Here is an 18,112-nt window from a genome sequence, read left to right as displayed (position 1 = left end):
GACACAGTCTTCCTTTTGGAAGTGAATAATCTTCTACAAAAGTTCCAAAATACAATAAGCAAGATTTGAGGTGGAAAGGCAAATCAACATAGCTGAGAGAGAGAATTTCAAAAATTCCTACGAGTTGAGGATTTGTTTTGAACTCAAAATCAATATCATTAAGAATTTTTTTCCATTCAGATTGGACCTTCATTTTTCTAGATAGTAAACCAGCTATGACCCCTATTGCAAGGAAAGCCTCGACATTTTTTTAGAATCTCATAAGATAATTTCACTAACTCTTCAGGGCAACAACCATTAAACTCATGTCTAGGTGACTTTTTAGAAAATAGCTCAAGAGCCATTTTATTATTAAAAAAAATAATTATTTAAAAATTTATTATAAGCTTGAGGCCCAGCACTAGCTTGAGGCCTCATCATCTAATTGTAAAAAAAATTAATTATTTAAAAATTTATTATAAGGACAAAATTTTAATTTATATAAAAATAAGTTTGATTTTTGTAAAAAAATTGTAAATATTATAATTAAATGGCTTAAGTGTTAAAATAATCATAATATGGATTTATATATAAATAAAAAAATTTATTTATAAATTTTAATTGCTAAAAAATATCTTGTTAAATATTTATTTAATTACTTTAAAAATAGATAATTATAATTAATTAATTCTAAAAATAGAATTTTTACCTATTCGTAACCTGCTATTACAGGTCAAAGAAAATGTAATCATATGGTTACAATAAAAATATAACCATTGAATAGTCACCCATAGATTATGTATAATGTTTTAATAATTTTGGCAAACACAATAATTTTCATACACAAATTTTTAAGATTATATTTATAAGATCTGAAAGAGAAAAAAAAAAAAACCTACATATTTAATTATTATTCATCTAAGTAAATTAAAATTATTTTATAAAAATCCATTCAAAAAAAATATTTTATAAAGGTAAAGTAAATGATTGGTCAAAAAATATTAAATGATAATACAAATTAATATTATTATTTTTAAAAAAGTAAATATACATAAGAAAAATAATCTTTTATTTATGCATTATATATCAATAAATTATTGTGTATTCTTTAGTAATATTACTATTTTACTTCAATTTTCAATTTCTGAAAACAAAATATTTTAGTTCCAGAACAAAGAGAGAAAAAGTGTTCAGGAAAAACTAACTAAACAAAAATTTGAATTAGTATTAATCTGAGGACAGGTAGCATTGCTGCATATAGTGGAGAGAGAATTGGACGGAGTCAAATTTTCTGTCCCCAAACCTTGTCCCAATTGTTGTTTCACCCCATCAAATTTTAATACGTCAATTAAAAATTCAACCTAAACAATTAACATAGTCTAACCTATTTGACACTGGTGACAAATCAAGCATTTGCTCACATATCATACTGTTGGGTTTTGTGCCCTAAATAAAACCCTTTACAATCTGATTAGTTATCAATATAAGAAATTTGAAGTGATTTATGTTTGCATGAATTTTACATGCTAATGGTTTAATATGTTTATTACATTTACACACAAATCTGTTAAGTCCAGATCATATGTTTATTCACAATTACAGTATCGTCAATACAGTGGAATGTGATTGTGATTATATGAATCAAAAGACTAAGTCCCTGTTTCATCAGTGTTTTGGATTTACACTAATGTGATAATCAGCGATGATGTGTACTTACACTTGGAGTAAGTGTTATGTTCTTTCCAGGACATTGGTAAAGTATACTAGTTTCGAATGTATGGAGTATACATTGGACTGGATCGATATTGCAACTTAGTTAAGATATTATAAACTTACCGTCATATCTTTCCAAGTCAATATCAGTAGTTGATCTTAAGATTAAAAGAATCTAAATCCTGATATGCTTAAGCTCAACTCAGGAGTACTATTCATGTTCTTTGATTTATTAGTTAAGCCTACTTTTGGGTCAGGGTGATACGTATATTTTGGGAACATGATAGTATGATTGAGTGGGAGTGCTGAACATAAATATGGAATCTATAGCTTCTACTGGTGTATAGAAGTCAAGTGATGATTCCCTTCGAGCTTAGCTAAATAGAAGTAAATGGATGAGCTCTTGTTTAAGTGACTAATTCTTAGATCACTAAACATCATTTACAGGTAGCTAAGTGTTTTAAGGGGCAAAATACGTTGAGGGGTGAGAAGGGTAAAATTATCCCATCTCGATGTAAATCATCTATATAGAGGATCTTTGATCACAATAAGATTATAACAATGGTTAAATGAGATAGCATATCTATATCGTGGAACATATAATATGCTCTATATAAGTCTGAGAGTGCAATTCTAAGTTCTAAGAGCGGATTCAACGAGGAATTAATAAGTAGGGATTTACCTAGTAAATTCGGTTCACTTATTGGAAGCTCATCATATAGATCCATGGTCCCCATTCTAGTTGAGACTATATTGCTTGTAAGACTCAATAATTGATTTGTGATTAATCAATTATAATTCTAAAGTTAGACTATGTCTAATTTGTGAATTTTCACTAAGCAGGGGTGAAATTGTAAAGAAAAGAGATTCTAGGTTTATTTATTAATTAATAGACTTTATATGTCTAATTAATAATTAAATTAAATGACGATATTATTTAATAATCTATTTTAGTTATTAAATAATTAGTTTTGGCATTTAAATGGTTAGAATTAGAAAATTTGCGTTTTTGAGAAAATAGAAATAAAAATTGTGAAAACTGCAAAATCCAAGTAAGGCCCATTAACACCTATGGTCGGCCACTTGGATAGCTTTTTCCAATTAATATTTTCATTATTTTAATGCCAAATAATTACTAACCTAAACCTAGTAGTTGCCTATAAATAGAAAGTGATGGCTCAGTCAAAATAACAAGTTTTCAACAAGCTTTCTGTCAGAAAATTACTTTTTCAGAAAACTGAGCCTTCCCTCTCTCTCTATAGCCGAACTTAACCCTCTCTCTTTTCCTCTTCATAATTTCGAAACCCTCAGTGATAGAGTAAGTGCCCACACACAGCAAGTGGTACCTCAATCATAGATTGGAAGACTGTGAAGGATCACACACAAAGAGAAGGACATTCAGGCTCAGATCTTGATAATACTCTGCGATAGAAAGGATACAAGGGTTAGAGATCTGAGTGGAAGGAGACATTATTCCGCTGCAACCAATGTAAGGTTTTCTTAACTTTATATGTGTTTATTTATCGTTTTAGAAAGTTCATATTTAGGGTGTTAAACAACATACTTGTGAGTAGATCTAAGATCCTGGTAAAATAAATTCCAACACATACTGCACCACTAGTTATAATGTTTCAAATCTTGGTACGTCTTGGTGGTACCGGGATGTAGTGAATAGGGAGTGGTGTGAGCTTCATCAAGAATTTTATTCCTAAGTTCAACACTAGTTGGTACACAAACTCAGGATTTATAAAGTAACATCCCATTAGCTGATACTGAGAAATCTTTAGCTTGGGTAGGTAAGACTTTTTCTTGGATCTTCATTAATTCTAGATCCACCAACTGAGACTTTCCAATTATTCTTAACAAGTTTGATTGAAGTGTCAAATTATTAAGTCTGCTGACTACAAACTCAATACCTTCTTTGACCATATATACTGCTAATTGAGGGGAAATCATAGTTGTGTTGAAAACATGCCCGAGTCATTTCCTGCTTAGGGCATCTGCCACTACATTGGCCTTCTCAGGATGATAGAGAATTTCACAATAGTAGTCTTTAACTAACTCCAACCACTGACTCTATCTCATATTCAAATCTTTCTAAGTAAAGAAATATTTAAGGCTCTTGTGATCGGTATAGATTTCACACATTTCTCCATAGAGATAGTGTCGCCAAATTTTCAGAGCAAAGACCATTGGGGCAAGTTCTAAATCATGATTTGGGTATCGATGTTTGCACTCCTTCAACTGACGATAAGCATAAGAAATAACCCTATCAACTTGCATCAGCACGCACCCTAGACCCTGTCTGGATGCATCACAGTAAACCATGAACTTTTCTTGATTTGACGGTAGAGCTAATACACGAGTTGTAATCAATTGTTGCTTCAGCTCTTGATAACTTGCTTCACACTTGTCTATCCATATAAACTGTTGATTTTTCTTAGTTAACTCTGTTAAGGGCATTGAGATCTTGGAACACCCTTCTACAAATTGGTGGTAATACCCAACTAAATGCAGAAAACTTCTAACTTCAGTGATTGTCTTTGGCCTTGGCCAATCCCTGAGAATTCAATCTTTTCTAGATCAACCATGATCCCATCTCTACTAACAATGTGCCCTAGAAAGGACACTTGAGGTAAACAAAATTAACACTTCTTAAATTTGGCATAAAGTTTATGTTCACATAGTCGTTGTAAAACCATCCGTAGATGTTCCTCGTGCTCCACATCTGATTGAGAGTACACCAGGATATCATCGATAAATACTATGACACATATATCTAGGAAAACCTTATATACCCTATTCATTAGATCCATAAAAGATTCTAGAGCATTGGTTAGTCCAAAAGACAGAACCAAGAATTCGTATAGTGGCCATACCTAGTAAGAAAGGCAGTCTTTGAAATGTCCTCCTCTCAGATTCTCAACTAATTGATAGCCTGAGTGAAGATCAATCTTAGAGAAGACTGTCTTTTCCTGAAGTTGATCAAAAATGTCATCGATCCTAGGTAGAGGGTACTTGTTCTTCATTGTCAACTTGTTCAGTTCTTGTACTTCAATACACATGCGAAGTGGTCCATCTTCTCTTCAACAAACAACACCAGAGCTCCCCATGGTGACACACTGGGTCGGGTTAACCCTAAGTCAAGCATCCCCTGAAGTTGTATCTTAATTCCTTGAGTTCAGTGGGAGCCATTCTATAAGGTTCCTTTGAAACTGGCTCCACTCCAAGTACTAAGTCAATCACAAAATCTATTTCTTGATGCAATGGTAACCCTAAAAGTTCTTTTGGAAATACATCTAAGAACTCTTGTACCACTTTAATATCTTTTGGCCAAATGGACTCGGGTGGTGTGAAATCTGATACCACTGCTAAATAACCCTAAGCATCCCTCCTCCAAAAAATCTCTAGCCTTCAACATCGAGATTATTGGAATTTAAGAACCTTGAACTGACCCTCACAAATACAAATGGCTTTTTATCCTCAGGTTGAAAGATTACCATCTTCCGCTTACAATCAATACTAGCAGCGTACTTGGACAAGAAATAGTATAATACCAAATTCTGCTATAACCAATTCTACTAGGTCATCACTTAACTCCCTGCCCTCAAGCCTAATTGACATAGACTTAACCCATCTTTTGGAGATAACTAATTCCCACAAGGTAACAGGTTTCCAAACCATGTTTCATAACTGTCACACGACCTATCCAACCTATAAGTTACCCTGGCCACCACATAAGAATGCGTGGCTCTAGAATCAAACAATACAGAGTAAAAAGAGTTGTTGATTGAAAGTTGACATGTTACTACTGAAGGACTAGCTTCAGCATTAGCCTGAGTAAGGGAAAATACCATAGTTGGAGCGGGCTTTGCCTCTGTCTTATGCTCTTCTTTCTTTATTTACGGGCAATCTCTTTTGTAATGTCTAGTTACAGCTGTTGAAATTATTTTATCAGGATCTAGATTTACTAACAAGTATGTTATTAACATCCTAAATATGAACTTCTAAAACGATATGAAATAAACACACATAAAGTATTAGGAACCTTACAGTGGTTGCAGCGGAATATAATGTCTCCTTCCACTTAGTTCTCTAACCCTTGTATCCTTTCTGTAGCAGAGTATCACCAAGATCTGAGTTCGAATCTCATTCTCTTGAAACTAAATTCTTCACAGCCTTACACACTATGATTGAGTACCACTTGATCTGTGTGGGCACTCACTCTTTTCACTATGAGGCTTCGGTTTTGAAGAGAGGAAGAGAGAGATAGGGTTTCAGCTAGGGTAGTGAAGGAGGCATGAAATTTTTACTGAAGGAATGAGATGCATCATCTTTTCCCTTTAGCCATCACTGCCTATTTATAGGAAACCACTTAGGGTTAGGTTAGATTTAATTAGCATTAAAATATAGAAAAATAAAGTGGAAAAACCCTTGTGAAGTGGCCGGCCATGGATTGTGGGCCCCACATTACAATTTTGTCATTTTTCTCATTTTTCATCTTATTTTCTCAAAAATGCCATTTTTCCAATTTAACCATTTAAATGCCAATTCTAATTATTTAATAACTAAAAATTAATTATTAAATAATATTTCCATTCAATATATTTATTAATTAGACTTAACAAAGTCTCTTAATTAATAAATAAACCCTAGAATCTATTTTCTTCACAATTAAGCCCTTGCTTAGTAAAAATTCATAAACTAGACATAGTCTAATTTTAGAATTATAATTGATTAATCAAAATCAATTAACTGAGTCTTACAAATAGTATTGTCTCAACTAGTATGGGGACCATGGGCCTATATATCTGAGCTTTCAATAAGCAGATCTAGAATTTACCAAGTAAATTCACTGACTTATTAATTCCTCGTTGCATCCACCATAGAACTTGGAATCGCACTCTCAGTTATATAGAACGCTCTATATGTTCCACGATATAGATACGCTATTAGTTATCCATTGTTATAATTCCAATAATCAATAATCCTCTATGGATGATTTACATTGTATAGGGATTAATTTACCGTTACACCCTTCAATGTATTTTATCCTTAAAACACTTAGCCACCTATAAATGATATTTCAGTGAACTAACATAATCAATGAAATGAGTACTCAACCATTTATCTCTGTTTAGCCAAGCTCGAAGGAAATCATCATTTCACTTCTATGTCCTGATAGAAGCTATAGATTCCATATCTATGATTAGCGCTCCCACTCAATTGCACTACCATGTTCCCAAAATATACGTATCACCCTGACCAAAAAGTAGGCTTAAATAACAAATCAAAGAACATGTATAATACTCTTGAGATTGAACCTAACCATGTCAGGATTAAGATCATTTGATCTAGGATCAACTAGGTGATGTTGAATCGAATAGATATTACGGTAAATTTATCATATCTGATTCAAGTTCAATATCGCTCCCTTCTGATGCATACTCCATACATCCAACCCAAGCTTTACTTTAACCAATGTCTTAGAAATGACATAACACTTATCCAAGGTGCAAGTAAACTATGTTGTAGATTATCATATCAGTTAAACCAAATGTACTGATAAATCTAGGAATATATATTTAATCACATAATCTTGATTACTTTCTATTGTGGTGACGACACAATAAACAAGAACATAAATGTGATAAGGGTTTGGATGAATTTATATATCAAATAAACATATAAATGATAACATGAACCAAATGACACATTAAATAAGTGATGAAAATACTTCTATCTCTTTATTGATATTCAAATGATAGAGATTACATTGAAATAGAGTTTTATTTAGGGCATAAATCCCAACAACAGCACACTAGAAACATGCTCGACCCTTACACTTACCCTGATGATGCTTCTTACAACTAGGCATTCTAGGTAAGTGTATCGACTCTCTGAACCACCCTGTCAATTGCCACAGCCTTGGTTCCCTCAAAACCTCTTGTTTTTAATTCGAGCCACTAGACGCAAATGAAACTTTCCTCTTATGATAAGTGGTTGAGTCACTACCACCCATACCAAAACCAGAGGTAGGAGGAGTAGTGGCCCCACCATCACTCTGTCCCCTGAGCTCTTGAATTCATTCTACTATGCCCTCAACTCGCAGTTCAGAGAGTTGGTTCGCAGCTCTCTGTTTGGAATGAAAAGTTGTTCTTCAAGGCTGGTAAAGATGTGCTTTTAAAAGCTGTTATCCAAGCCATTCCTTCTTATACCATGTCTTGTTTCAAACTTCCAGCCTTAATCTGTCATAAAATTGAGAGATTAATGGCTCAGTTTTGGTGGGGTTCAATGGGGAAAGGTTCTAAAATTCATTGAAAAACTTGGCGTACTCTTTGCTCTTCAAAGTTTTTCGGTGGCCTAGGTTTCAGGTCTCTTGTTTCCCATAATCACAAGCATGGCGAGTTTTTTCAACTCCCAATTCTCTTCTTGCCACTGTTCTTAAAGCTAAATATTTTAGACATAATGGTTTCCTTGAGGCTAAACTTGGGCATTCTCCTTCTTACACTTGGTCTAGTCTTTTATGGGGTAGGGATCTTTTAAAAAAGGCTTGATGTGGAAGGTTGGTAATGGATGCTCTATTAGGACTCTTCAGGACCCTTGGATTCCTGAGATAAAATTCCCTTGCCTTAGAAGTAATGATATGCCTCATGTTAATACGATTAGCTTCTTTATTGATGATCAGGGCTTTTGGAATAGAGACAAGTTATACCATTATTTTGATGATTTTTCAGCTTCTTCTATTCTTAAAGTTCCAATTGGGGGTCTTCAAAGGGATGATACTTTAGTCTGGAATCATGAAGCTTCGGGTATATTTTCTGTTAAATCTGCTTATCATCTCGCTAATAGTGCATCTCTCCCTCCTTCCTCCTCTAACCCTTCTTTCTTTACTGCTTGGTGGAAAACCCTTTGGAATTTGAATCTTCCACCTAAGGTTAAAAACTTTTCTTGGAGAGTATACCATCATATTCTTCCAGTAGCCATCAACTTGTTTCTTAGGAAAACCATCCCTCACCCTTGTTGTTCTATCTGTAGGAATCCCACTGAAACCGTTACTCATGCCTTGCTAGATTGTCCCAGAGCTGCTAAAATTTGGAAAGCTTCTCCTCTTCGAAGCTTTTATGTTTCTAATCAACATGTTGATGTGAAAAAATTTATGCTTAATGGTTTTGATCAGCTGAGCAAAGAAAATTTAATACTATTGCTAACTACTATGTGGGCCATTTGGAACTTTAGAAATAAAAAGTTATTTGCAAATTCGAATATGGCCCCTGTTGATGTTGTTGCTTGGATTAACTCTTTTATTTCAGATTATCAGGAAGCTGTGTGCAATGTTAAAAGGTATAGAACAGTTCAGACTCTACATGTTTCAGGCATAGAGAAGACAGTCCCACAAAACTGCTATCGGCTTAACATGGATGCAGCACTATGTGCTGAGCAAAGCAAGTTGGGATTTGGAGCTGTTATTAAGGATTGGCGGGGTAATTTGGTGGCTGGTTTGTCCATTCCTACAGCAGGAAACTTTCAACCTTTGATGGCAGAAGCTTTGGCTTTGAGAGCTGGTTTGATTTGGTGTCATCACATCAAAATTCCTTTGGCAGTGGTTGAAACTGATTCAAAGTTGTTGGTTGACAAAGTTCATGGTCAAAAGAGTGATCTTTCAGCTCTCTCTGATGTGGTTGAGGATATTAGAAGTTCTTTGTCTCTTTTCCCTAATGTTGGCCTTCGTCATGTAAACAGAAAGCTTAATTGTAATGCTCACAGGTTGGCTCGAAGGGCACTAGGGCAAGATGAAGAATTATGCTGGAATGTTTTGGTTCCAGCTTTGTACCTTCTTTCTCTAAAGCCTTTTATGTCAAAAAAAAAAAGTTTGTACTGAAGAATATCAAATCCTGTTTACACTACTAAAAAGATTATTAAATTTAGGGGTTTTTTTCTATTTTAAGTTAATACTACCCAAAATAAACACTAATACAATTATAATGAGAAAATAAATATTTATGTTATTTATTGATTTCAAAAATACAATTTACAAAGTTTTTTATTTACAAATATACGGTGTGAGACAAAGCCCACTTGCAAAAGGAGAAGTAAAATACACAATAGTAGACTATGCAAGCGAGTGAGGCTCACACGCGAGTGAGGGGACAAAACCATCAAAGTTCACTGACGCATGCAATATTACAGCGTCAGAACATGCCAGTGGCTGCCACGTGCCAACTTTAGACAAAGTGTACTTGAGCGTATTGGACTTCTTTTCTCAATGCAGTAACAACTAATTAGCAACGAAATAACAACTTGAAAACAACCAAAACTAACTTAAAAAAAAATTATATATAAAAATAAATGTACTTAAATCCAAACCGATTTAAAAATAATTATATATAAAAATAACGGCACATAAACTTAAAATCAACTTAAAAATAATTATACATAACAATAAAGACACATAAACCCAAAATTAACTTGAAAAATAAAAGTAACTACAAAATACTTGTACGTAAACTCAAAAAATATGTACCATAAAAACTAAAACAATGACTATATTACAAAAAAAAAAAAAATATATGTAGTAATAAATAATTTGATAACAATCTCACTTTAATATAAATAGATAACAACTTCATATTAAGATGTAAATTAATTAGGCATTAACAAATTTGATCAACCCAAAAGAAACTCAAAAACAACACATAAATCATCTCGAAAAAAAACCTACAAAATACTCATGCATTAACTCAAAAAAATATGTATCTATGAAAAATAAAATATATACTCAGTTAGTTTTTACCTGGTACTAAATAACAATGCGCAAACAATTAGATAATAACTCTATTTTAATATGAAAAATTATTAGGCACCAACACAGTGTGTTAACTTAAAAAAAAAACACAAATAATCTTAAAAAAAATAATAAAATAACATTCTTAATATATATATGTGTCCATGATAAACTAAATATGTTTAGACATTCATTTTTTTAACACAACTAGATAACAACAAAAAAAAAATAATTATATAACAATTGTACTGTAATATGTAAAATAAATATACATCGTAAAATAATTCTACAGATTGCATCAACTCCAAGAAAAAAAAATACTTGTAATTTATAAACTAAATTTAAAAGCATTCACTCACTACAAAACACTTCAACACCAACTCATAAATATACATGTCCATAAAATACTAAATACATAATCATTTTTAACTTAGTTAAACAACTTAATAACAGTAAAAAAACAACTCAAAAACAAACTGACCTTAATATACACTTTAAATAGAGTGACACATTGCATCAAGTCAAAGAAAAAATATCAATAATCTTAAAAAAAATATTAAAAGGAACTACAAAACGCTTGTACACCAACTCAAAAATATACGTATCCATAAAAAATAAATAGAAAGTTATTTTTTTAATTTAAACAACTAAATAATAACAAACAAACAACTAAATAATAACCTCAAAAAGAAAACTTTTTCTTTTGTTGAAAAATAAAATAAACTTAAAAACAACTAAAAATTACTTGTACATCAACTTAAAAATATATGTACCAAAAAAATATTAAATATATACTCATTTAAGATAATTTGATTTGATATTTTACCAATTGTACAACTAAATAGGAACGAATAAATAATAAAAAAATAACTCTATTTTAATATACAAATCAACCAAACATCAATACATTACGTACCCAAGCCAAAAGCAACTTAAAAAGAACATTGATACAATCTTCATAAAATTAGAAAAAAAAACTTAAAAATAACTACAAATCAGCTACATATCAACCAATTGTATTACAAAAACTACTAACTAGAAATCAACCCCAAAACACATGGATCTAATAACAAGCATATATAATCATTTTTTTTTCTTGGCAACTCTGAAATATTTTTAACAAATTAGCATGATATATATGTTAATAGACATGTTAATTTTAAATTAGTTCTCACAATCATTTTAACAAACACATTATATACAAGCATATTTTAATATATTTTAAGCTATAACTAAAATATAATTTTAATCACCTAATTGAAGTAACAGGTAAAAAATTATAAAAACAAATATAATTAAAAGGCAAACAAAAAGACCCATTCATCTTTTAGATCTAAAATTTCAAAAAAAAATTATATGTACATGTGTTTGTAGACACATGTAAAAGAGTCAATAATATGTGTTTGTAGATACACATAAATAAGTCAATCCCTTTGTTCATTCCTACCATTATCGGAGAAAGAATAAATAACTCATTTAATATATATTATATTTCTTCATAAGTAAAGATGTAAAAATTCAAGTCAAATATTGGACCTCCATTTCTCTAACTGTTAACAATGGCAGATTGTCGATGGAGGCCCTAGCTCTCTTTCCGTTTCTCTCTCTCAGCTCTATGGTCTACCCTCGTCGCTCTCTGCCATGAGCTCAGGTGAACCCCATCCCCGGAATATCCAACCTCTAAAAATCAGCCACGTTCTCCTCCAATCCTCTCTCTCTCTCTCTCTCTCTCTCTCTCTCTCTCTCTCTCTCTCTCTCTCTCTCTCTCTCTTATTTTTTCTCTTCTCCTTCTTCTTCCTTTCTCCAAATATTACAGTAAAAATGTAAAAAAACAAAACATAAAAAGTTTAAATGTATGTCTAATCGTATTTTTGTAAATAAAATATATAATTTAGAATAAACTTGTAAAAATCCCTTAAATTTATATCAATGTAAGATATTAGATACTATTATTATTCTAATAATAATAATTATATCTCAATTAAAAGACGTCCATGTACATTTATTTACACATCACCACGGTCGTTGATCTTTGAATATTTAAATCTTTCCAAATTATTTTTTTTATTTTTTTTCTCAAAGGAAAATCAACATTAACACTTGATATTTCTACAATAAGGTAGAATAGATCATTCAACCACCATCACACTGATTTTTGCAATTTTATATCTAACGACAAATTAAAATATCATACACAACTGACTGGTAAAAAACTAATAATCCAAAGTCATTAATTCTACAGTTATATAATATAATTTAAGGACAGTTTAAATGTCTAACTCAACTGAATTTTCCAACAATAATACATATTTCAAACCTTTTTTTTAGTTTAAAAAACTCAGAGTAACTGCAAATCTGAAATTGATTTCATATTAAAATAGAATATTAATTAGTGATACAAGTTTAAGGGTCTTAATCAACATTTGGTGATAAATCAATTAAGGAATATTATAATATTTAAATAGGAAAATGGGTCCCAATGTCCAGTCAGAGTACAACTAAGCTAAATACAAATTGTTTGATTTTTGATGTTCATACAAATTTGAAGTAGCAGCTGGTATTGAGTCTCACTCATTTTTTGAGGTCCCACATCCAATGCTTAGAGACAAAGAAGAATACTTTGATTAAGAAGCTCAAATTCAATAATTTTGTTTGCAATTTCAGCCTCCAAATTTACAAACAAATATTTGCATGTTCTATGTTGTTATTGTTGTCAAAAAATGCTCAATAAGTACTACTGATACTATATTACAAAATAAATTGGAAAATTGAAAATACTTATATTATGTACAACAGGAAAAGAGATTATATATATTTTTTATTATTATTATCTTGGAACCAACTTAGCAATCTTTTGTTAACTTAATGCTATTATCACTTAAGCTCCAAAACTGCAAATTATTCAGATAAAGGATACTAAAAAACTAAGACAACAACACAATTAATATGAGAAGTAGCCGTACTAAACAATACTGAAATTGTATCGCCCAAATCCACCGAAGCACTACCTCAAACAATAATAGTTAAATTAAGAAATTGAAAATGATGTATTCCATATCATGGTGTAGTCAGAGACTTTCCTTGGGACACTAAGAAGAGGATCCTTGAGACACGAGCGGAGGTCGATGACTTGTCTGAGGAGCCTTCGGAGGAGGCCTCCGGTGAGAGCTCCAGCTGCAATTCTGGAGCCAACCGAGATCATCTGATTGGCTCTTTTGTGATTGAAGAGTCGGGATCTAGCTTATCTGTCCACTCATCTAACCCTGTGGAGGAGAATGTCAAATCTCCTCCACAGGCGCCATGAGAGGTGTTGCTTGGAACTGTAGAGGGTTGGGGCAGACCTCTACAGTTCAGGAGCTGAAGTCCCTGCTCAGATCGCGCTCTCCGGATTTTGTATTCTTGTCTGAGCTTAAGGTGGATGCCAATCCCCTGGTACGTATTCTAAAAGCTTTTCACTTTTATTTTCATATTGCTGTGCCGCCTATTGGTAATGCGGGGGGAATCATTCTTGCATGGAAGACTGGTTTTTGTTTTGAATGCATCGCTTGCTCTCAAAACCACATTTCGGGGATAGTCTACTCAGACCCCCCAACCCACCCTTGGCTTCTCTCGTGTGTATATGGACCGCCCTACAACAATGCCAAGAAGTTATTTTGGACTGAGATCATGACCTTAGGGGATAGATTTGGGGGTCCGTGGTTGATTTTTGGGGATACTAATTTTGTCCTTAATCCCGCTGAGCGGGAGGGTTCGTCGGGTAGAGACCCCTTTATCCCGTTCATATCTAACCTGGTGGAGTCCCGTGGTCTAATTAACATGAGCATTCAAGGGGACATGATGACGTGGGACAATCACCGCTCGGGAGACAGCCACGTGAAGTCGGCCCTGGATAAAGGCATCATGAATGACGCCTGGCTTCACTTGTTTCCCAAAGCTATTCTCTGTTCAATCCAGACGAGTACTTCTGATCATAGACCTTTGTCCCTTGATACGGTTGGGAATGTGCCCAAGTTCAAAAGGTGCTTCAAGTTTGAGGAAAATTGGGCGAGGGATGGAAGAAGTAAGCTTGTTGTTGCTAATGCCTGGGATTCGGTGCACCATCTTTGGGCCCCCGCCCGAGTTTTTAAAAAGATTGGTGCCACCAGGGTGGCGCTCCTTCAGTGGAAGAGAACGCAATTTGGTAAAATTGATGTGGTTATAAAAGATTTGGAGGAAAAACTTGATAGAGTTCAGCTGTTGCCTGCTGGCTCAAGAGACTGGAGATTAGAGTGTGACATCCGTCAGAATCTGAATGAAGCAAGAACCAGAAAAGCAGTTTATTGGAAACAAAGGGCGAGAATTGAGTGGCTCAAGGATGGAGATAAATGCTCCAAATTCTTCTTTCTATCTGCTGCAATTAGAGGAAGAAGGAATTCCATAGACTGCATCTTGAACAAACATAATGTCTGGCTAAATGATCGAGAACTAATTGGTCAGGAATTTTTGGAATTCTTTAAGAATATTTTTACTGGAGCTAACTTTGATAGGCCGCTGGATTGTGGTCACCTTTTTAGGGAAATGATTTCTCTTGAGGACCAGGCTAGGGCGGTGGAGTGCCCCTCCCGGCAAGAAATTAAAAGTACTCTGTTCGCTATGAGCAATCATAAAGCCCCTGGACCTGATGGCATGTCTGTTCTGTTCTTCAAACACTATTGGGAGTCTGTTGGAGATGATTTCTGTGATGCTGTCGCTGATTTCTTTGAAAGAGGTAGAATGCACAAGGGTGTGAATTCTACGAATGTTGTGTTGATTCCTAAGGTGCAGAACCCGAAAAGACCGAATCAATTTAGGCCCATCTCTCTTTGCAATGTGATGTATAAGGTCATTTCCAAAATCATTGCAAATAGAATTAAGCCTATCCTCCCCACGCTCATTTGCCCAACACAAGCTGCTTTTGTCCCGGGTAGGAATATTCAAGATAATAATGTGTTGGTTCAAGAGATCATCCACTCGTTCAATAGGAAAAGAGGAAAAGAGGGTTTTTTTGCGATAAAGATTGACCTTGTTAAAGCCTATGATAGGCTAAGTTGGAAGTTCATCGATCATGTCCTAGGTTGTTTCGGATTCCCTCAAAAGTTTTGCAGTTGGGTCTCTCAGTGCATCTCCACCGCTTCCCTCAATATTTGCCTTAATGGTGGTCCGGTAGGAAAGATCCTGCCCTCGTGTGGTATCCGCCAGGGGGACCCATTATCTCCCTACCTGTTCATTTGTGCAGCGGAAGTGCTCTCTAGGCTGGTAGAAGAAGCTATTGGGAAGGGAGTTATCCATGGAATTAAGCTAAGTAGGGGGGGCCCGGTGCTATCCCATCTGTTCTTTGCTGATGACCTCATTTTGGTAGGCCGGGCTAACCTAGTTGAGGCGAAAGCCTTGTGGGATTGTCTCGACAAGTTCTGCTCGTGGTCGGGTCAGGCGGTAAACAAGCTTAAAACATCAATTTTTTTCAGCAAAAATACCCCTTCTGGTATGCGAACAGGAATTAAGGAAGCCTTGGGTATTGGTACTCCAGAGGGAGTAATCAAGTATTTGGGTTTGCCGATGTTCAGATCTAGACAAAAAGATGCCGATTTTAACTTCATCCTTGATAATCTTACTTCTAAGCTCCAGGGATGGAAGGCCAAAACCTTATCAAAAGCGGGAAGGGCTACCTTGATTAAATCTGTTGGGCTGTCCATGCCCATCTATGCTATGCAAACCACCAAGTTGTCTAACCGGCTTGTGACTAGGATTGACGCCTTGATCCGCGACTTCTGGTGGGGCTTTGAGAAAGGGAACCATGGCCTATATCTCAAGGCCTGGGATAAATTGTGTCTCCCTAAGTCTTTAGGGGGCCTTGGATTTCGGAAAACCAGAGAAATGAATCTCGCTTTTTTGTCTAAGTGGGGTTGGAGCTTACTGAATGGTAGTCAGTCGCTTTGTTGCAAGATCCTTGAGGCCAAATACCTAAGGGGAAAAGACCTTCTCCATTGCAAGTATAAAGAGTCGGACTCTTGGTTCTGGAAGAACGTTGTTAAAGCTAATGTAATCCTTCGGAAAGGGGCCTGTAAGAGGGTGGCTGATGGAAGAGGCACTAGCGTCTGGAGGGACCCTTGGATCCCTCACTTAAAAGGTTTCGTCCCGAGACCAAACAGAAGTGTTGCTATGGATAATATGTGTGTGGCTGACCTCCTTACCCCCATGGGTGGGTGGGACACTCTTAAGCTATCTAGTTTGTTCGACCAGGAAACTGTGTCAGCTATCCTGAAAATGGGCCCACCTCGGGGTTCGGGAAATGACGATTGGATGTGGACTTTGGAAAGTAATGGGAATTTCTCTACCAAATCGGCTTACGTGGCCCAGGCCATGGAGAGAGCTCCTCAGGGTAATGTCGCCCCTGCTCTTTGGAATAAACTTTGGAATAGTAACTTAATGGAGCGACATAAGGTTCTCTGGTGGTGTATTCTTTCCCAAGCTCTCCCGGTTCGCGCAGTGATTAAAAGAAGATTTCAGATTGAAGACTCCAGATGTCCGTTGTGTGGTTTGGGTGATGAAACTATGGAACATTTGTTTCTTACCTGCGATGTAGCGATGCATTTATGGCATTCCTCCCCTTGGGGGATTTTCCCTGTGGGCGACACTGGTATTAGAGTTTGGGATTGGGTGAAGTTTATTTGGAGTCTTAATAAAAGGGGTCTCCGAGTTGAAGACGTGTTCCTTTATGCCTCGATAGTTGTGGACAATATATGGAGAATGCGCAATGACGTAGTACATAACAACTGTCCCCCTAATATTCATAATTGTATTGACCTTATTTGCTCTTCTTATGCTGAGGCACATTCTTCTCTCTTGCCTGGTCCTTCGCCTCCCGGGAAGGACATCTGGACGCCTCCACCTCTGGATTGGATAAAGTTAAATTGTGATGTTCGTGTGGGCTTGGAGAGTATGTGCACAGCTGTTGTTGCGAGGAATCACCTAGGGAGGGTGATCGCTATTCACACATCCCGATTGGACTTCTCGGAAGCTCTGGTCGGAGAAGCGGCGGCTTGTTGTCTGGCGGTATCAGTAGCTCTAGATTTGAAGCTTAATTATGTTATTGTGGAGAGTGACTCGAGGCTAGTAATCAACGCTCTCAATGGGAAGGCGTCCCACTGGGCTCTAGAGAACTATGTCTCCTTTTGTTCTAAGTCTTCTCCTTCTTTCATGTGTTGTACCTTTTCTAATATTAGTAGAAACTGTAATTTTGCGGCTCACAATGTCGCTAAGTGGGCTTTTACCCACCAGGTTTACGGATCGATCCCGATCAATTCTATTCCGGAAAACATTTTATGTAACGACCATGAGGTCTAGAATTTATCTATTTTAATATAACCTACGCTTGTTTTCAAAAAAAAAAGAGAGAAAAAGATCATTAAATTATAAAGTTATTACTCTTTCTTTTAAATTACTTTATTAACATTTATTTTTTTTTTATTTTATCTCACACTTTGATATAACACCATTAGTAATTCTATTTCTTTTTACATAATTTAAGAATACTTCCATCAACTTCACTACTATGTCTTTTAAAATATCTCATTATTTTTTCTATTATACTTCAAATTTTTACATAACACTATTAAG

At 34.9% G+C, this 18,112-nt stretch overlaps 1 protein-coding gene across 1 annotated transcript; it reads left to right on the top strand.

The window, feature by feature from the left end:
* Window positions 1–13,777: 13,777 nt before the first annotated feature.
* LOC133036921 (uncharacterized) lies at window positions 13,778–17,839 on the top strand. The gene has a single exon (XM_061113696.1). It carries the CDS (start codon window positions 13,778–13,780, stop codon window positions 17,837–17,839), a length of 4,062 nt encoding a protein of 1,353 aa, XP_060969679.1.
* The last annotated feature ends 273 nt before the right edge of the window (window positions 17,840–18,112 follow it).

This window comes from Cannabis sativa, chromosome 4 (genome assembly GCF_029168945.1).
Source record: "Cannabis sativa cultivar Pink pepper isolate KNU-18-1 chromosome 4, ASM2916894v1, whole genome shotgun sequence".
NCBI classification, from domain to species: Eukaryota; Viridiplantae; Streptophyta; class Magnoliopsida; order Rosales; family Cannabaceae; genus Cannabis; species Cannabis sativa.
The sequence above is the reverse complement of the archived record's forward strand: the minus strand, read 5'-3'. Positions and strand labels throughout refer to the sequence as shown.